Below are 11040 nucleotides of genomic sequence, written 5' to 3'. Positions count from 1 at the left end.
ATGCTATGCTTATGCAGCCTATCCAATTTTGTGTGCGATGGCCTTTATTACGCATTATGCGTTGTGCAGATGTGTGTGCTCCCCTTAATTTTGTTGGTAAACTGGATCTCGAACGAGGGTCGCAAGGATCGACGTATCGATCGCGGCGCTCGCGAGATATCGTGCGAATTACAAACGTAACACACCACTTATATCATAAATACATCATGATTTCGACCCAAAGTTCGGGTGCTGCGCGTTCCCGTGTACCTACCTATTTTACGGAAAATATGGATACTCCCGTGTTCCCGTGAGTGTCCCGAATCGCAGCTCGCGAGAATCGTATCCGCCCGCTCGTGTCCGACGTCCGCATTCGAGTGCGTCTCCAACTGCGTCGCGGTGCATCGACCGACCGACGGACGTTCGAGCCGGGCGCAGTGCCTTGGTAAGTACGGTTCTCCAGACAGCGAATACGCGGAGACGCACCTCGCGTCGAGTTCGTCGCGATCGTCGTGATTTCCCGGTTCGACGCGCGACGGATCGCTCTCGCGAAATCGACACCGAAATCCGACCGCCACGAGACTCAGGACGGTCCGCCCACGATTGTTCGCAGATCGACCAACTTGGCAACCGACGGCGGCTCGAGATTCTTCAGACTTGGCCCGGCAGAATGTTCTCCAAACGGCCGAGACGGTTGATCTTTCTGAAAAGTAGCTCGCAAGGTGATCGTCGCTTAAATTACGTCTAAAAGGATCGACTCACGAGAGCGCGAGGACTTGTCGTTCGATCGGTCTCGATATCCGCAAGAATGGACGATCTGCTGAAGGAGTTGGAAGCCCTAAAAATTAGGAGCGATTTCTGCGAGGATAATTCCTCGTGGACACCATGCATAGACTTGATTCAGAGGAGTTTTGCGCCGCAGAAGACGGTCGGGGTGGAGCGTCCATGCGAGGAGAAGGATTTCAGAGAGTACAGATTCGTTGTGGAGAGAAACTTGCGTAACGTTAGGTCTATGCTGCAACATATTTCCAGCAGTTGCAGAGAGAAACGCTTGCAGCTGAACAATGCCACAGGGATGGTCAGAGCATTTGGCATGAACCTCTTGCTGCTCATTGGAGAACACAGCGAAAAGAACATTTGGAATACAGCCGAGTGTGTCTCTATTTCCAAAGAATTGCTTGCTGGTTTCTGTGATCTGTACACCTGTCAGAGCGTTTCCCAATTTTTGTCGGAGAATGAGAATTTGCGCGACTTGTTGTTAACGTTAAGACCTAAGTTACTGAAAGACACCTGGAAAACTTATCCGTCAGCCGTAGCGTGTTACAGATGGATTTTGCACGAGGCAGAAGTAAGTCCAGTCCTTATTCGGATTCTTATCTTGTATATTATTTAATTACATATATATATTTTTCTTCTCACACAGAAACCAATTTTGTTTAATTATATCGGAGATGTTTTGCCCACTGCACTAATTATTCTCGATGACTATTTCCCTGATAATGTACTAATAGGCCTGGAATGTATTTACCAGATTATACAGCATTCTTACATGGTAACAAGAGTTTATTCTTACGCACACATATACTATATCTTAATATGTATATATTCACTCAACAAATATTTTAGAAAAAAGGGCTGATAGACTCTGGTTATGCTAAACTGATTTATCACGCTTTGGAACATTTAACCCACCAAAAGGAAGTGAGATACGTTATTCCTTTGTATTCCTGCATGGCAAGTCTTTTAGCTACTATGGAACATTGGGATAATACCATAAATCTGTTTGAGGTAATCTATTGAGCCACTCACGAGATTATTAGAAGCCACAACTCAATCTTGAATACTATCATAATTTTTATTTTTACAGTGGACAACACGTGATGAAGTTCTCTCTACCTTGATAGGGAACATGCAACTCGAACAGAACATTGAATTACGGCATGTATACATGTTGAGTTTACCTCAACTCATTACAAGTATAGGCTGTGCCAAATGGTGTGGAGCGCTCATTCACATACTGGCCGAATACTGCGAACATCATACAGATTTAAGGACATTAAAGGCAACATTAGAGGTACAATCTTAAAATACGATCTTACGCCACAATATGAAGTAAACCCTACGTCACATACAATATAAAGTAAATATGAAGTAAAACGGATATTGATCTCAGTTTGCGTTTCTTTTTTACTTAGACCGCAAAGACGTTTCTCTTGATGTTCCGCCTGCGAGTGGCTGCACACTGTGCCCCCCTTTACACCGTATTCTTGAAGTTGCATTTCGATCTGACAGAGACACCAGTATTCGATCGAGCGATCATGCAGAATCTGGAGGATTGCATTTGCATGTTATACCAGCTATCGCCGAATGTAGGCTATACTGTAATTAATGACGATCGAATGCGTTCGGTACTCAACAGTAGCCTGCCGGTCGTATGCCAGGGCGGTGATATCAAGTATTTCGAATAATTTACGAGACGTACGACAGTCGCATATTTGTATATACAATGTATTCTATGTAATTTGTGTGAAAATGCGCTGATAGAAATATAATATTCTCATGTAAACCTTTGTAGTGCAGAGATAAAAGCGAAGCGCAATAGGTACTTATATATTTTATTTGTGATGTAAAGATATATCAATATACATTATTTGTAAAGTAAACGTTTTATTTGTTAGAATACATTTATTTTAATTATTAGCTCTTTGTGATATATACATGATTGCGAAAAAATCGAGCTCCTACGAGAGATCGCGCACACATGCAACTTCTTAATTAATCGATTGTGACTAATAATGATTGTTGAGTAATCGTGTAATAGTTGAAGAATTGTCCGGATAATACTGCAATTTAACTTATGTAACTTGTAAAACTCAATATATAAATGTTGAATTGCATGTAATCGGATCGTCCAATTGCTTTTTACATTTTACTTTTTGTCTTTGGATCTCCAAAGCACAAGTTATTTCTTTCAAATTCGAAGAACTGTAAGTAAAGGTGTCGATATATTTATCAAGAAGTGAATGTTTGTTCCGCCAATGATAATCAACAAAAAGGTGCATACATTTAATTGACTACTAATTTGCAATAATTACATAATTCTCACGACGTTTCGACCCAGGATTCGGGTCCTTCACAAGTGATCTGATGATGAAAATGTACCATCGTCAAACGATTCTCAGTCAACAGTTCATGAGATTTGATAGAAAAGTCACAAGAGTGGCAGAGAATGATTTCCAATGGCACCGGTTCGTCTCATGCTCGCTGAGTTACATTATATCACAGAACAGCAAGCAAATTAATGTTTACGCGATGGACGACGGAAATGTTCGTTTCCTGGGTCGAAACGTCGTAAGAATTATGTAATTATTGCCAATTAGTAGTCGATTAAATATATGCACCTTTTTGTCGATATATTTAGTTGTATGTGCCGTGGAAATCTCAGTTGGGATTGTTTGCTTACAGAGTTCGGTTGATAAAACAATTAATCTGAAAGTTACACACGAGAGTTAACTTTTAAAAACAAAAAAAAAGCGGATATCTCTTCTGTCTTTTTCTGTGAAAAATGTGATTTATTATTACTATGTAATAATTAGTTGGATCTATCTCTTTATGCTTATGTTCTGTAATCTTATCCTACACATATATTTAGATTAGATCGGATCTGTTTTGCAAAAGTTATAGCATTTATCTTCTGACGTATATAATACTAGCTGGTTATCCGGGGTTTTGCCCGGGCGTCTTTTTTTTAAAAGACTTTATTTGTGTCATTACATTTGTGTTCTAGCTAATCTTATCCACCAATATATGATTCATAAATACATATTTTCGGTAACTTTCCACATCACCTATGAGGTACTATATATTATTAATGCGTTTTTTTTTAGTGGTATCCCCAGTATTTTAAATTCTTTAAAGGAGTCGTACTTGGTGACTTTTCCTGTTCAGATTTTCCTGATCAATCAAATCGTAAAGAATTATATATGAAATAGAGGTAGAAAAGGCTGAATAATATAATAGAATTATAAATAGCCCGATATCTCGAAATTGGCGGAAGCTCAAGCAATCACGGACATTTATCAAAAAATTCAAAAATTTATAAAGAAAGAACTCTTTTACTGATCCTCCATTTATTTGAAAATTATTAAGTTACATATGCATTTTTAAATTTTTCTTTCCTTATCATTTAATACATTAAAAATTATAAAAATTTAAAAATAAATTCGCACCCCACTTTGAGATATCTCAAATCCGCTTGCGCAGTCTACTTCAGAATCGTTTGTAGTTTCTAGTTGTTTGTAGTGCCTTTTGTTTCGTTTGAAGTCGAACCGTTTAAAAATTACAATTTTAAAAAATTGCTAAGACCTAACTTTGCCGCTTGCGCAGTCTTTTTTATAATTGTTTGTAGTTGATTGTAGTGATTTTCCTTTCGTTTGCAGTTGAACCATTAAAAAGTTATGATATTTTTGCAATAAACAAAAAGTGTAACTTTGCCAATTTTGGAATTTCTTTGGTTTTAATTGCGAACATCTGCACCTTTGTTATTCTTATTTTGCAGTACCCAAAAAATTATCTTGGCAGTCTTATTTCATTTGATGAAAGACCATTATCTAATTACTTGTACTGACTATCACCAAATAGCAATAACACTTGAGAAATGCATTTTAAATGAGGACAAAGTATATCTGGCAGTTCATATCTCCGTTTTTTGCATGCTATCGCTGAGATGGCGTCAATCGTCTGTATGTTTAAAACACGAATAGATTTGTGAAGCTCTCATTTAGTATCTACTGTTTGTTCCATCCAAATCATGTCGCCGCTCTTAGTCGTGATACTTGTGCTCCTCGTAACGTATAAACTATACAGATTTGCTTACGATAAACCGCCTAATACACCTCCAGGTAAGATAAATTAGATTTGTATAAATACTAAATTATTTTTTCTTTCAATTTTAATTTTTTTCGGTCTCAGACATGGAATATCGAATATCTTGTACTGCTTTTATTATTACTATTTTTACTATTAAATGTTTCCTGTCTAACTCAAATTATAAAAAAAGGCTCTTTTTTATTATATTTTAAATTATTCTTAACTGTTTAACAAATGTCTTTATTGTGTAAAAAGAATTCTGTCTAAGTTTTCAATGAATTTTAAGTAATCGTTTTTATTTTTATATGGAATTTTTGCGAGGTAGGTATTATCAGAATTCCAATAGGAGGATCTTACTGGATGTTATTGTGGGGAAATTATAAATTTCCACACTTAACTATTGACTATTACGTGAAGAAACTAAAGTCAAAGATTATCAGCTGCTACATGGGTGATTTCTTTGCAGTAATAGTTAACGATTACGACAGCATAAAAGAAGTACTCAAAAGAGATGAATTTAATGCGCGAATTACAAATGCGGATTTTATAATGGATCGAGCTTTCGGAAAGGAATTAGGTAATGAAAAATATAATTATTTGTTCACTTTTCGTTGTATATGCAATATATTATACGTAATATAATTCTATATGATTATATGTTTCTTCGAGATTGGAGACATTTTACACGATAACAATAATTAAAGTGTAAATAATGAACTTTTACAATGAAGTAATAAATATTGTCAAATACCACCGCAGGTATATTTTTCATCGACGGCGAAAAATGGCAGGAACAAAGGAGATTCGCCCTTCGCCACATGCGCGATTTTGGATTCGGTCGACGCCAGGAGAAGCTCGAGAGCGAGATTATGGACGAGATGTCTCTATTCCTCGAAATACTCAAGAGTGGACCCGCTTACGATGGAGAGAAGGTGCGGTCGCAACGAATCGAAGGTGTCTCGATCATAGACGTCCACCAACGTCTGTATATTCGCGCCACCGGGTTATTCGTGCCCTCGTCCACCAGCTTCAGCACCTAGTAGAAGACGTTTCTCCCTCGATCGCGCTTGCTCGTACAACGCGATCTCTTCCAGAATACGGTCCCGCGCTCGCACCTCTTCCTCGGTGTAAGGCCTTACGGCCGGCGTTCAAGTCATGTCGTTCAAGTCTTCCTCAGGCGATCTTAACAAACGCTCGTCGCGTATGTTCATCTGCAGCAAATGCTGTCTATATACACCCGGATCTTGTCGAACGCTATTTCCTCTTTTCTTTTTATTTCCTGCGATAACTGTACATAGCGGATCTAGATCTGGATCTATTATTTCGGTGTCTACACACTTCTTGGTAAACAATGGATCCGATCAATAACTGGGTTCGAAACGACCGGGCGTCTACACACGCTTCTGTGCCTCTACCGGTGTCTGACCATCTCATCGTCTTATACCGCTGTATGGATTGCACAACGCAAGTGAAAGAAGCACATCAGGTGTTCACGGCCAATATCCGTCTTTTTCTAGTCAAGTCCGTAACATCTTTTCGCAAAGCGGAGGTCCTGTACAAAGCATGTTTTTTCAGTGAAAATTACATAAGTAAAAGTGATACGTTTATTTAATTCACAATTCATATTTTTATTGATTTTGGAACAAAACAGATTTTCTTCTCTCAGGTTCTTCGTCGCGGTTCACCACATGGCAAAGAAGACGAAGTACATACCACACTTTGACAATTATGTTCTTGAACGATCGAATATTGATTAATCAGATCTCCTCCAGAAATCTCCTCAGATCATAGATAGAGACAGAGATAATTCGCGCATTTGCTATCTCATTTATCTTTTGAGGACTCTGTTTGATATACGAGCAAAACAAAGATGCAATCCATTATCCCTGTAGATCGATGAACCTTTTTTTGTCCCCGCGAGTTTGACGTTTCCACGCGCTGCCTGATGACTTGCCGCGCCGTCGATGTTCGTGCACGCGTTGCCCTTTTCACCCGCCGCGCGCGTTTCGCTTTGTTGTAAAATATATAAAAATATTTTAGCGAAGAAAAATAGAGAAAAAGTGATATCATTATTCGTAGGAAATTCTAAAGGGTAACTTGGCGCTCTTCCCGGACATTCTGTACGCACCGGCGGGTAACAACATATGGAATATTATGTTTGGTCACAGATTTAACAGAAGCGAGCACGATGTCCCGCGACGTCTCTGTCGTGCGGCTGTAATGCTGCAAAGAGCAAACGACACGACCGGCGGGGCGATTTTTCAGCGACCATTCTTGAAACACTTTGGTAATATGTTTGGCTACAAAAACCACATGAAGGCAAGCAACATATTGACAGACATTATCAAGGTAAGTGGTGTGGCAAACAGTTATAATCAAAATTCACACGCATCGAATTTCGATTGCCAAGGGTGCATTTAAATCACTATGTTTAAATCGTATGTTTTCAAAATTTTAAATCGCGTAGCGCTTTATCGGTTTACTTAGAATTTATATTTAATTTTTATATCAAACCGAGAAGAATTTGCAGTATAAACAAGCCTTTTTGAAAATAAATTTTAGATAAATCTAAAATTTTTGTATCAATATTTAACAATTTTCAGTTTTGATGGAATTAATAAACATGGAACATGAATATTAAATAAAGAAACACCTCAGTTAAAAAATATGATTGTATTTTATTCCGTAGAAATATATAGAGTACCAAAAACCTACGCTCACCGAGACTGACGACCGGGGATTTGTCGATAGATATCTAAAGAAATTGAAGGAGGAGAATAAGTTAGATAGTTTCACGGAGGAACAATTAATCATTTTGTTAATTGATATGATGTTTCCCGCTTTCTCTGCGGTACCAAGCACTATTACACATGTTATCAAGTACTTGATGCACCATCCCAGAGTTATGGAAAAATTACAAAATGAGATAGATAATGTTGTCGGGACTGGACGACTGGTCACGTGGGAAGATAGAAAACAGTGAGTTATTATTGTACACTCGAGGGAGACAGAATAATAAAAAAGAATTTTATTTCGGTTCCTAAGAAAACATGTTTGTCAATAATTTAATTTAATTATCCTATTGATATTATATTGTTTTACATTTCACTAAAAAAAGGAAAGGTTGCAAGAAACCCAATTTATCAATACGCATATTTTCTTATCAAAATTAAAAAACGTGAGCTGTTTTATGACATTTAAAATAATGCATAGGCATAGAGGAAAGCAAGAAATATTGCAATACGCTGCATGAAAATAAACTGGAAAACAGTTTACTTTTTCATTATATAAAAAAATTCAGATTAGTTCAGATTTTTTTACATAAAGAATATTACTATCACTTTCAAAAGTTAACGTAGGTTCAATTTCAATTATACTGTGTTCAACAATACAGATATCCATTCTTATTTTGTTTTAGTTTGCCCTATGTGGAGGCGACAATACGAGAAACAATGAGACTTGAAACAGCCACACCTCTTAGCATAGTTCACAGGTGTAAGCAAAAAACCACATTAGGAAGCTACGAGATACCGGCGAACACACCGGTTTTCACTAACTTGGCGGCGATGCACCATGATCCCGACTTATGGGACGAGCCTGAAATTTTCAGACCGGAAAGATTTCTGAAGGTCGACGGTCAATTAGGCAAAGATATTTCACTCCCCTTTGGTGCCGGTAAGTCGATATACATATACGTGATCTAGTGAAATCTAGCAAATTCTGCTGAATTTTTTCATCTATCAGATTAAATTTAATGATAATAATAACAATAATGAATTTATTTCTATACTTTTGTGTAGGTCATCGGCTGTGCGCAGGAGAAACTTTTGCCAGATTCACCTTGTTCGGGACATTGGCTCTTCTGTTACAGAATTTTAACTTCTTCTTCGTTGAGGGTGAGCCATCAAGCCTTCAAGATAAGCTGTCGGGCTTGATCGTCACTCCCAAAGAGCTGTGGATACGCTTAGAATTGCGTTAATATTCGTTATTTTCTCGATAATAAGCAATCTCAAATAAGTATAAGTAAAATAGGCACATCACGTCCTGTCCTTTTGTGTCAATTAGTGCGCAAATTAGAAGTTATTACATAACACCAATACGGAAAACATGTATACATCATGCATTTGCTGACAGACAAAATTTCTTTGATAAAAATATAATAACATGTTTGTTGATAACTTTCGCGTACGATTGATTTAGTTTAACCTTATCATGTATTTTTTAGCTGTCGACAGAGTTGCGAAATTAACTTAAGATAATTGAGATGCACAGTTTAAATGCGCTTATCGTTAGGTCAATTAAAAAAGAGAAAACTACGTATTGCCAGTAATTACAACGTGCCACACGAAGAATTACAACAAAATTGATCTCTTCGTGTTTTATAATATAATATATGCTGCCGCGTTACCGAGTAGAAGCGGAGAAAAATTGACGATGGTTTAACACACGCTACATAAAGATAGCGGGTCACAAATAGTGACTTTAAGTAAACAGCATCACTTTAATACATGTGTAATTACCTGAGAAACAAAAATGAGAATATTCTTTAAAAAAACGCCGTTTTTTTTCAACAGTACGATATCTTTTAAAAATTTAAGATTCACAGCTACAAATAATTCCTCTTATAATTGCCGTTGTAATCAAGCGATTACGTGTTTCAAACCCTTGAGAACAGAGAATGTTATATCGCTTATACTTTTATTCTCGATGGTCCTGTATTATACAATATTCACCTTCAATATCGTATCTTGACATAAAAATCGAGACAAAATATTCAATATAAATTTTCACGAAAATTCTAATAACATTTTTAATTCAATTTTTAAACTATCGATTCGAATTTTTATGTACAGAGAAATGCACTCTGGCCCAAAAATTTCATCACTTTCTATCAAGTAGAAATTCAGCGACCTATGCGCGAATATATCCGTTGTACATATAGCTTTGTATGTGTCTGCTTTTATCTAAATGATTAGTGAACTATGCATTCCGCTAGAGAAGTCCTGATTCGCAGCTCGCGACGATCGCATCCGCCCGCTCGTGTCCGACGTCCGCGTCCGAGTGCGTCTCCAACTGCGTCGCGGTGCATCGGCCGACCGACGGACGTCCGAGCCGGTGCAGTCTTGGTAAGTACGGTTCTTCAGACAGCGAATACGTGGAGACGCAGCTCGCGTCGAGTTCGTCATCGCGATCGTCGTGATTTCCCGGTCCAACGCGCGACGGATCGCTCTCGAAACCGAAATCCGACCGCCACGGGACTCAGGACGGTCCGCCTACGATTGTTTGCAGATCGGCCAACTTGGCAACCGACGGCGGCTCGAGATTCTTGAGACTTGCCCGGCAGAATGTCCTCCAAAACGGCCGAGATGGTTGATTTTGTTCTGAAAAGTAGCTCGCAAGGTGATCGTCGCCTAAATTACGTCTAAAAGGATTGACTCGGGAGAGCGCGAAGACTTATCGTTCGATCGATCTCGATATCCGCAAGAATGGACGATCTGCTGAAGGAGTTGGAAACCCTAAAAATTAGAATCGATTTCTGCGAGGATAATTCCTCGTGGAGTTTTGCGCCGCAGAAGATGGTCGGGGTGGAGCGTCCATGCGAGGAGAAGGATTTCAGGGAGTACAGATTCGTTGTGGAGAGAAACTTGCGTAACGTTAGGTCTATGCTGCAACATATTTCCAGTAGTTGCAGAGAGAAACGCTTGCAGCTGAACAATCCCACGGGGATGGTCAGAGAATTTGGCATGAACCTTTTGCTGCTCATTGGAGAACACAGCGAAAAGAACATTTGGAATACAGCCGAGTATGTCTCTATTTCCAAAGAATTGCTTGCTAGTTTTTGTGATCTGTGCTCTGTCAGAGCGTTTCCCAATTTTTGTCGGAGAATGAGAATTTGCGCGATTTGTTGTTAACGTTAAGACCTAAAAGTTACTAAAAGACACCTGGAAAACTTATCCGTCAGCCGTAGCGTGTTACAAATGAATTTTGCACGAGAGAACATGGAACTCGAACAAAAAATTGAATTACGGCATGTATATACATGTTGAGTTCACCTCAACTCATTATAAGTATAGGCTGTGCCAAATGGTGTGGAGGGCTCATTCGCATACTGGCCGAATACTGCAAACATCATACAGATTTAAAGACATTAAAAGGCAACATTAGAGGTACAGTCTTAAAATACGATCCTAC

General features: G+C 38.4%; 2 protein-coding genes and 1 pseudogene across 8 annotated transcripts; all 3 read left to right on the top strand.

The window, feature by feature from the left end:
* The first annotated feature begins 171 nt into the window (after positions 1 to 171).
* On the top strand, positions 172 to 2642 carry LOC139813005 (TELO2-interacting protein 2-like). Of its 2 annotated transcripts, XM_071778237.1 has the most exons (6): positions 172 to 424; positions 593 to 1327; positions 1403 to 1531; positions 1606 to 1767; positions 1847 to 2053; positions 2175 to 2642. In XM_071778237.1, exons 2-6 carry the CDS (start codon positions 788 to 790, stop codon positions 2445 to 2447), a joined length of 1311 nt encoding a protein of 436 aa, XP_071634338.1. In that variant the 5' UTR covers positions 172 to 424; positions 593 to 787; the 3' UTR covers positions 2448 to 2642. The 2 variants fall into 2 exon arrangements, with proteins under 2 accessions (XP_071634338.1, XP_071634340.1); XM_071778239.1 differs by having other exon boundaries at positions 172 to 1327.
* Positions 2643 to 3422: 780 nt separating this feature from the next.
* On the top strand, positions 3423 to 9026 carry LOC139813003 (probable cytochrome P450 304a1). 6 transcript variants are annotated; one of them, XM_071778235.1, is made up of 9 exons: positions 3423 to 3564; positions 3767 to 3834; positions 4743 to 4880; positions 5174 to 5425; positions 5608 to 5780; positions 6928 to 7197; positions 7538 to 7827; positions 8267 to 8523; positions 8649 to 9026. In XM_071778235.1, exons 3-9 carry the CDS (start codon positions 4790 to 4792, stop codon positions 8825 to 8827), a joined length of 1512 nt encoding a protein of 503 aa, XP_071634336.1. In that variant the 5' UTR covers positions 3423 to 3564; positions 3767 to 3834; positions 4743 to 4789; the 3' UTR covers positions 8828 to 9026. The 6 variants fall into 6 exon arrangements, with proteins under 6 accessions (XP_071634336.1, XP_071634333.1, XP_071634334.1 ...); XM_071778232.1 differs by having other exon boundaries at positions 4538 to 4880; XM_071778233.1 differs by lacking the exon at positions 3767 to 3834 and having other exon boundaries at positions 4538 to 4880.
* Positions 9027 to 9170: 144 nt separating this feature from the next.
* Positions 9171 to 11013, top strand: LOC139812811 (uncharacterized; annotated as a pseudogene).
* Positions 11014 to 11040: the final 27 nt, after the last annotated feature.

Source organism: Temnothorax longispinosus, chromosome 5 (assembly GCF_030848805.1).
Source record: "Temnothorax longispinosus isolate EJ_2023e chromosome 5, Tlon_JGU_v1, whole genome shotgun sequence".
Lineage (NCBI taxonomy): Eukaryota > Metazoa > Arthropoda > Insecta > Hymenoptera > Formicidae > Temnothorax > Temnothorax longispinosus.
Note: the sequence above shows the minus strand (reverse complement) of the source record. Positions and strands in the feature narration are given on the sequence as shown.

What these genes read in the sequence shown, in the direction of transcription:
- LOC139813005 (XM_071778237.1), top strand. Translation starts at nt 788, where the DNA reads ATGGACGATCTGCTGAAGGAGTTGGAAGCCCTAAAAATTAGGAGCGAT. An exon ending in TTATACAGCATTCTTACATG is followed by an intron (nt 1,532 to 1,605) that starts GTAACAAGAGTT and finishes CAAATATTTTAG; the next exon opens with AAAAAAGGGCTGATAGACTC. An exon ending in ATACCATAAATCTGTTTGAG is followed by an intron (nt 1,768 to 1,846) that starts GTAATCTATTGA and finishes TTATTTTTACAG; the next exon opens with TGGACAACACGTGATGAAGT.
- LOC139813003 (XM_071778233.1), top strand. Translation starts at nt 4,790, where the DNA reads ATGTCGCCGCTCTTAGTCGTGATACTTGTGCTCCTCGTAACGTATAAA. An exon ending in TATTGACAGACATTATCAAG is followed by an intron (nt 7,198 to 7,537) that starts GTAAGTGGTGTG and finishes TTTATTCCGTAG; the next exon opens with AAATATATAGAGTACCAAAA. An exon ending in ACGTGGGAAGATAGAAAACA is followed by an intron (nt 7,828 to 8,266) that starts GTGAGTTATTAT and finishes ATTTTGTTTTAG; the next exon opens with TTTGCCCTATGTGGAGGCGA.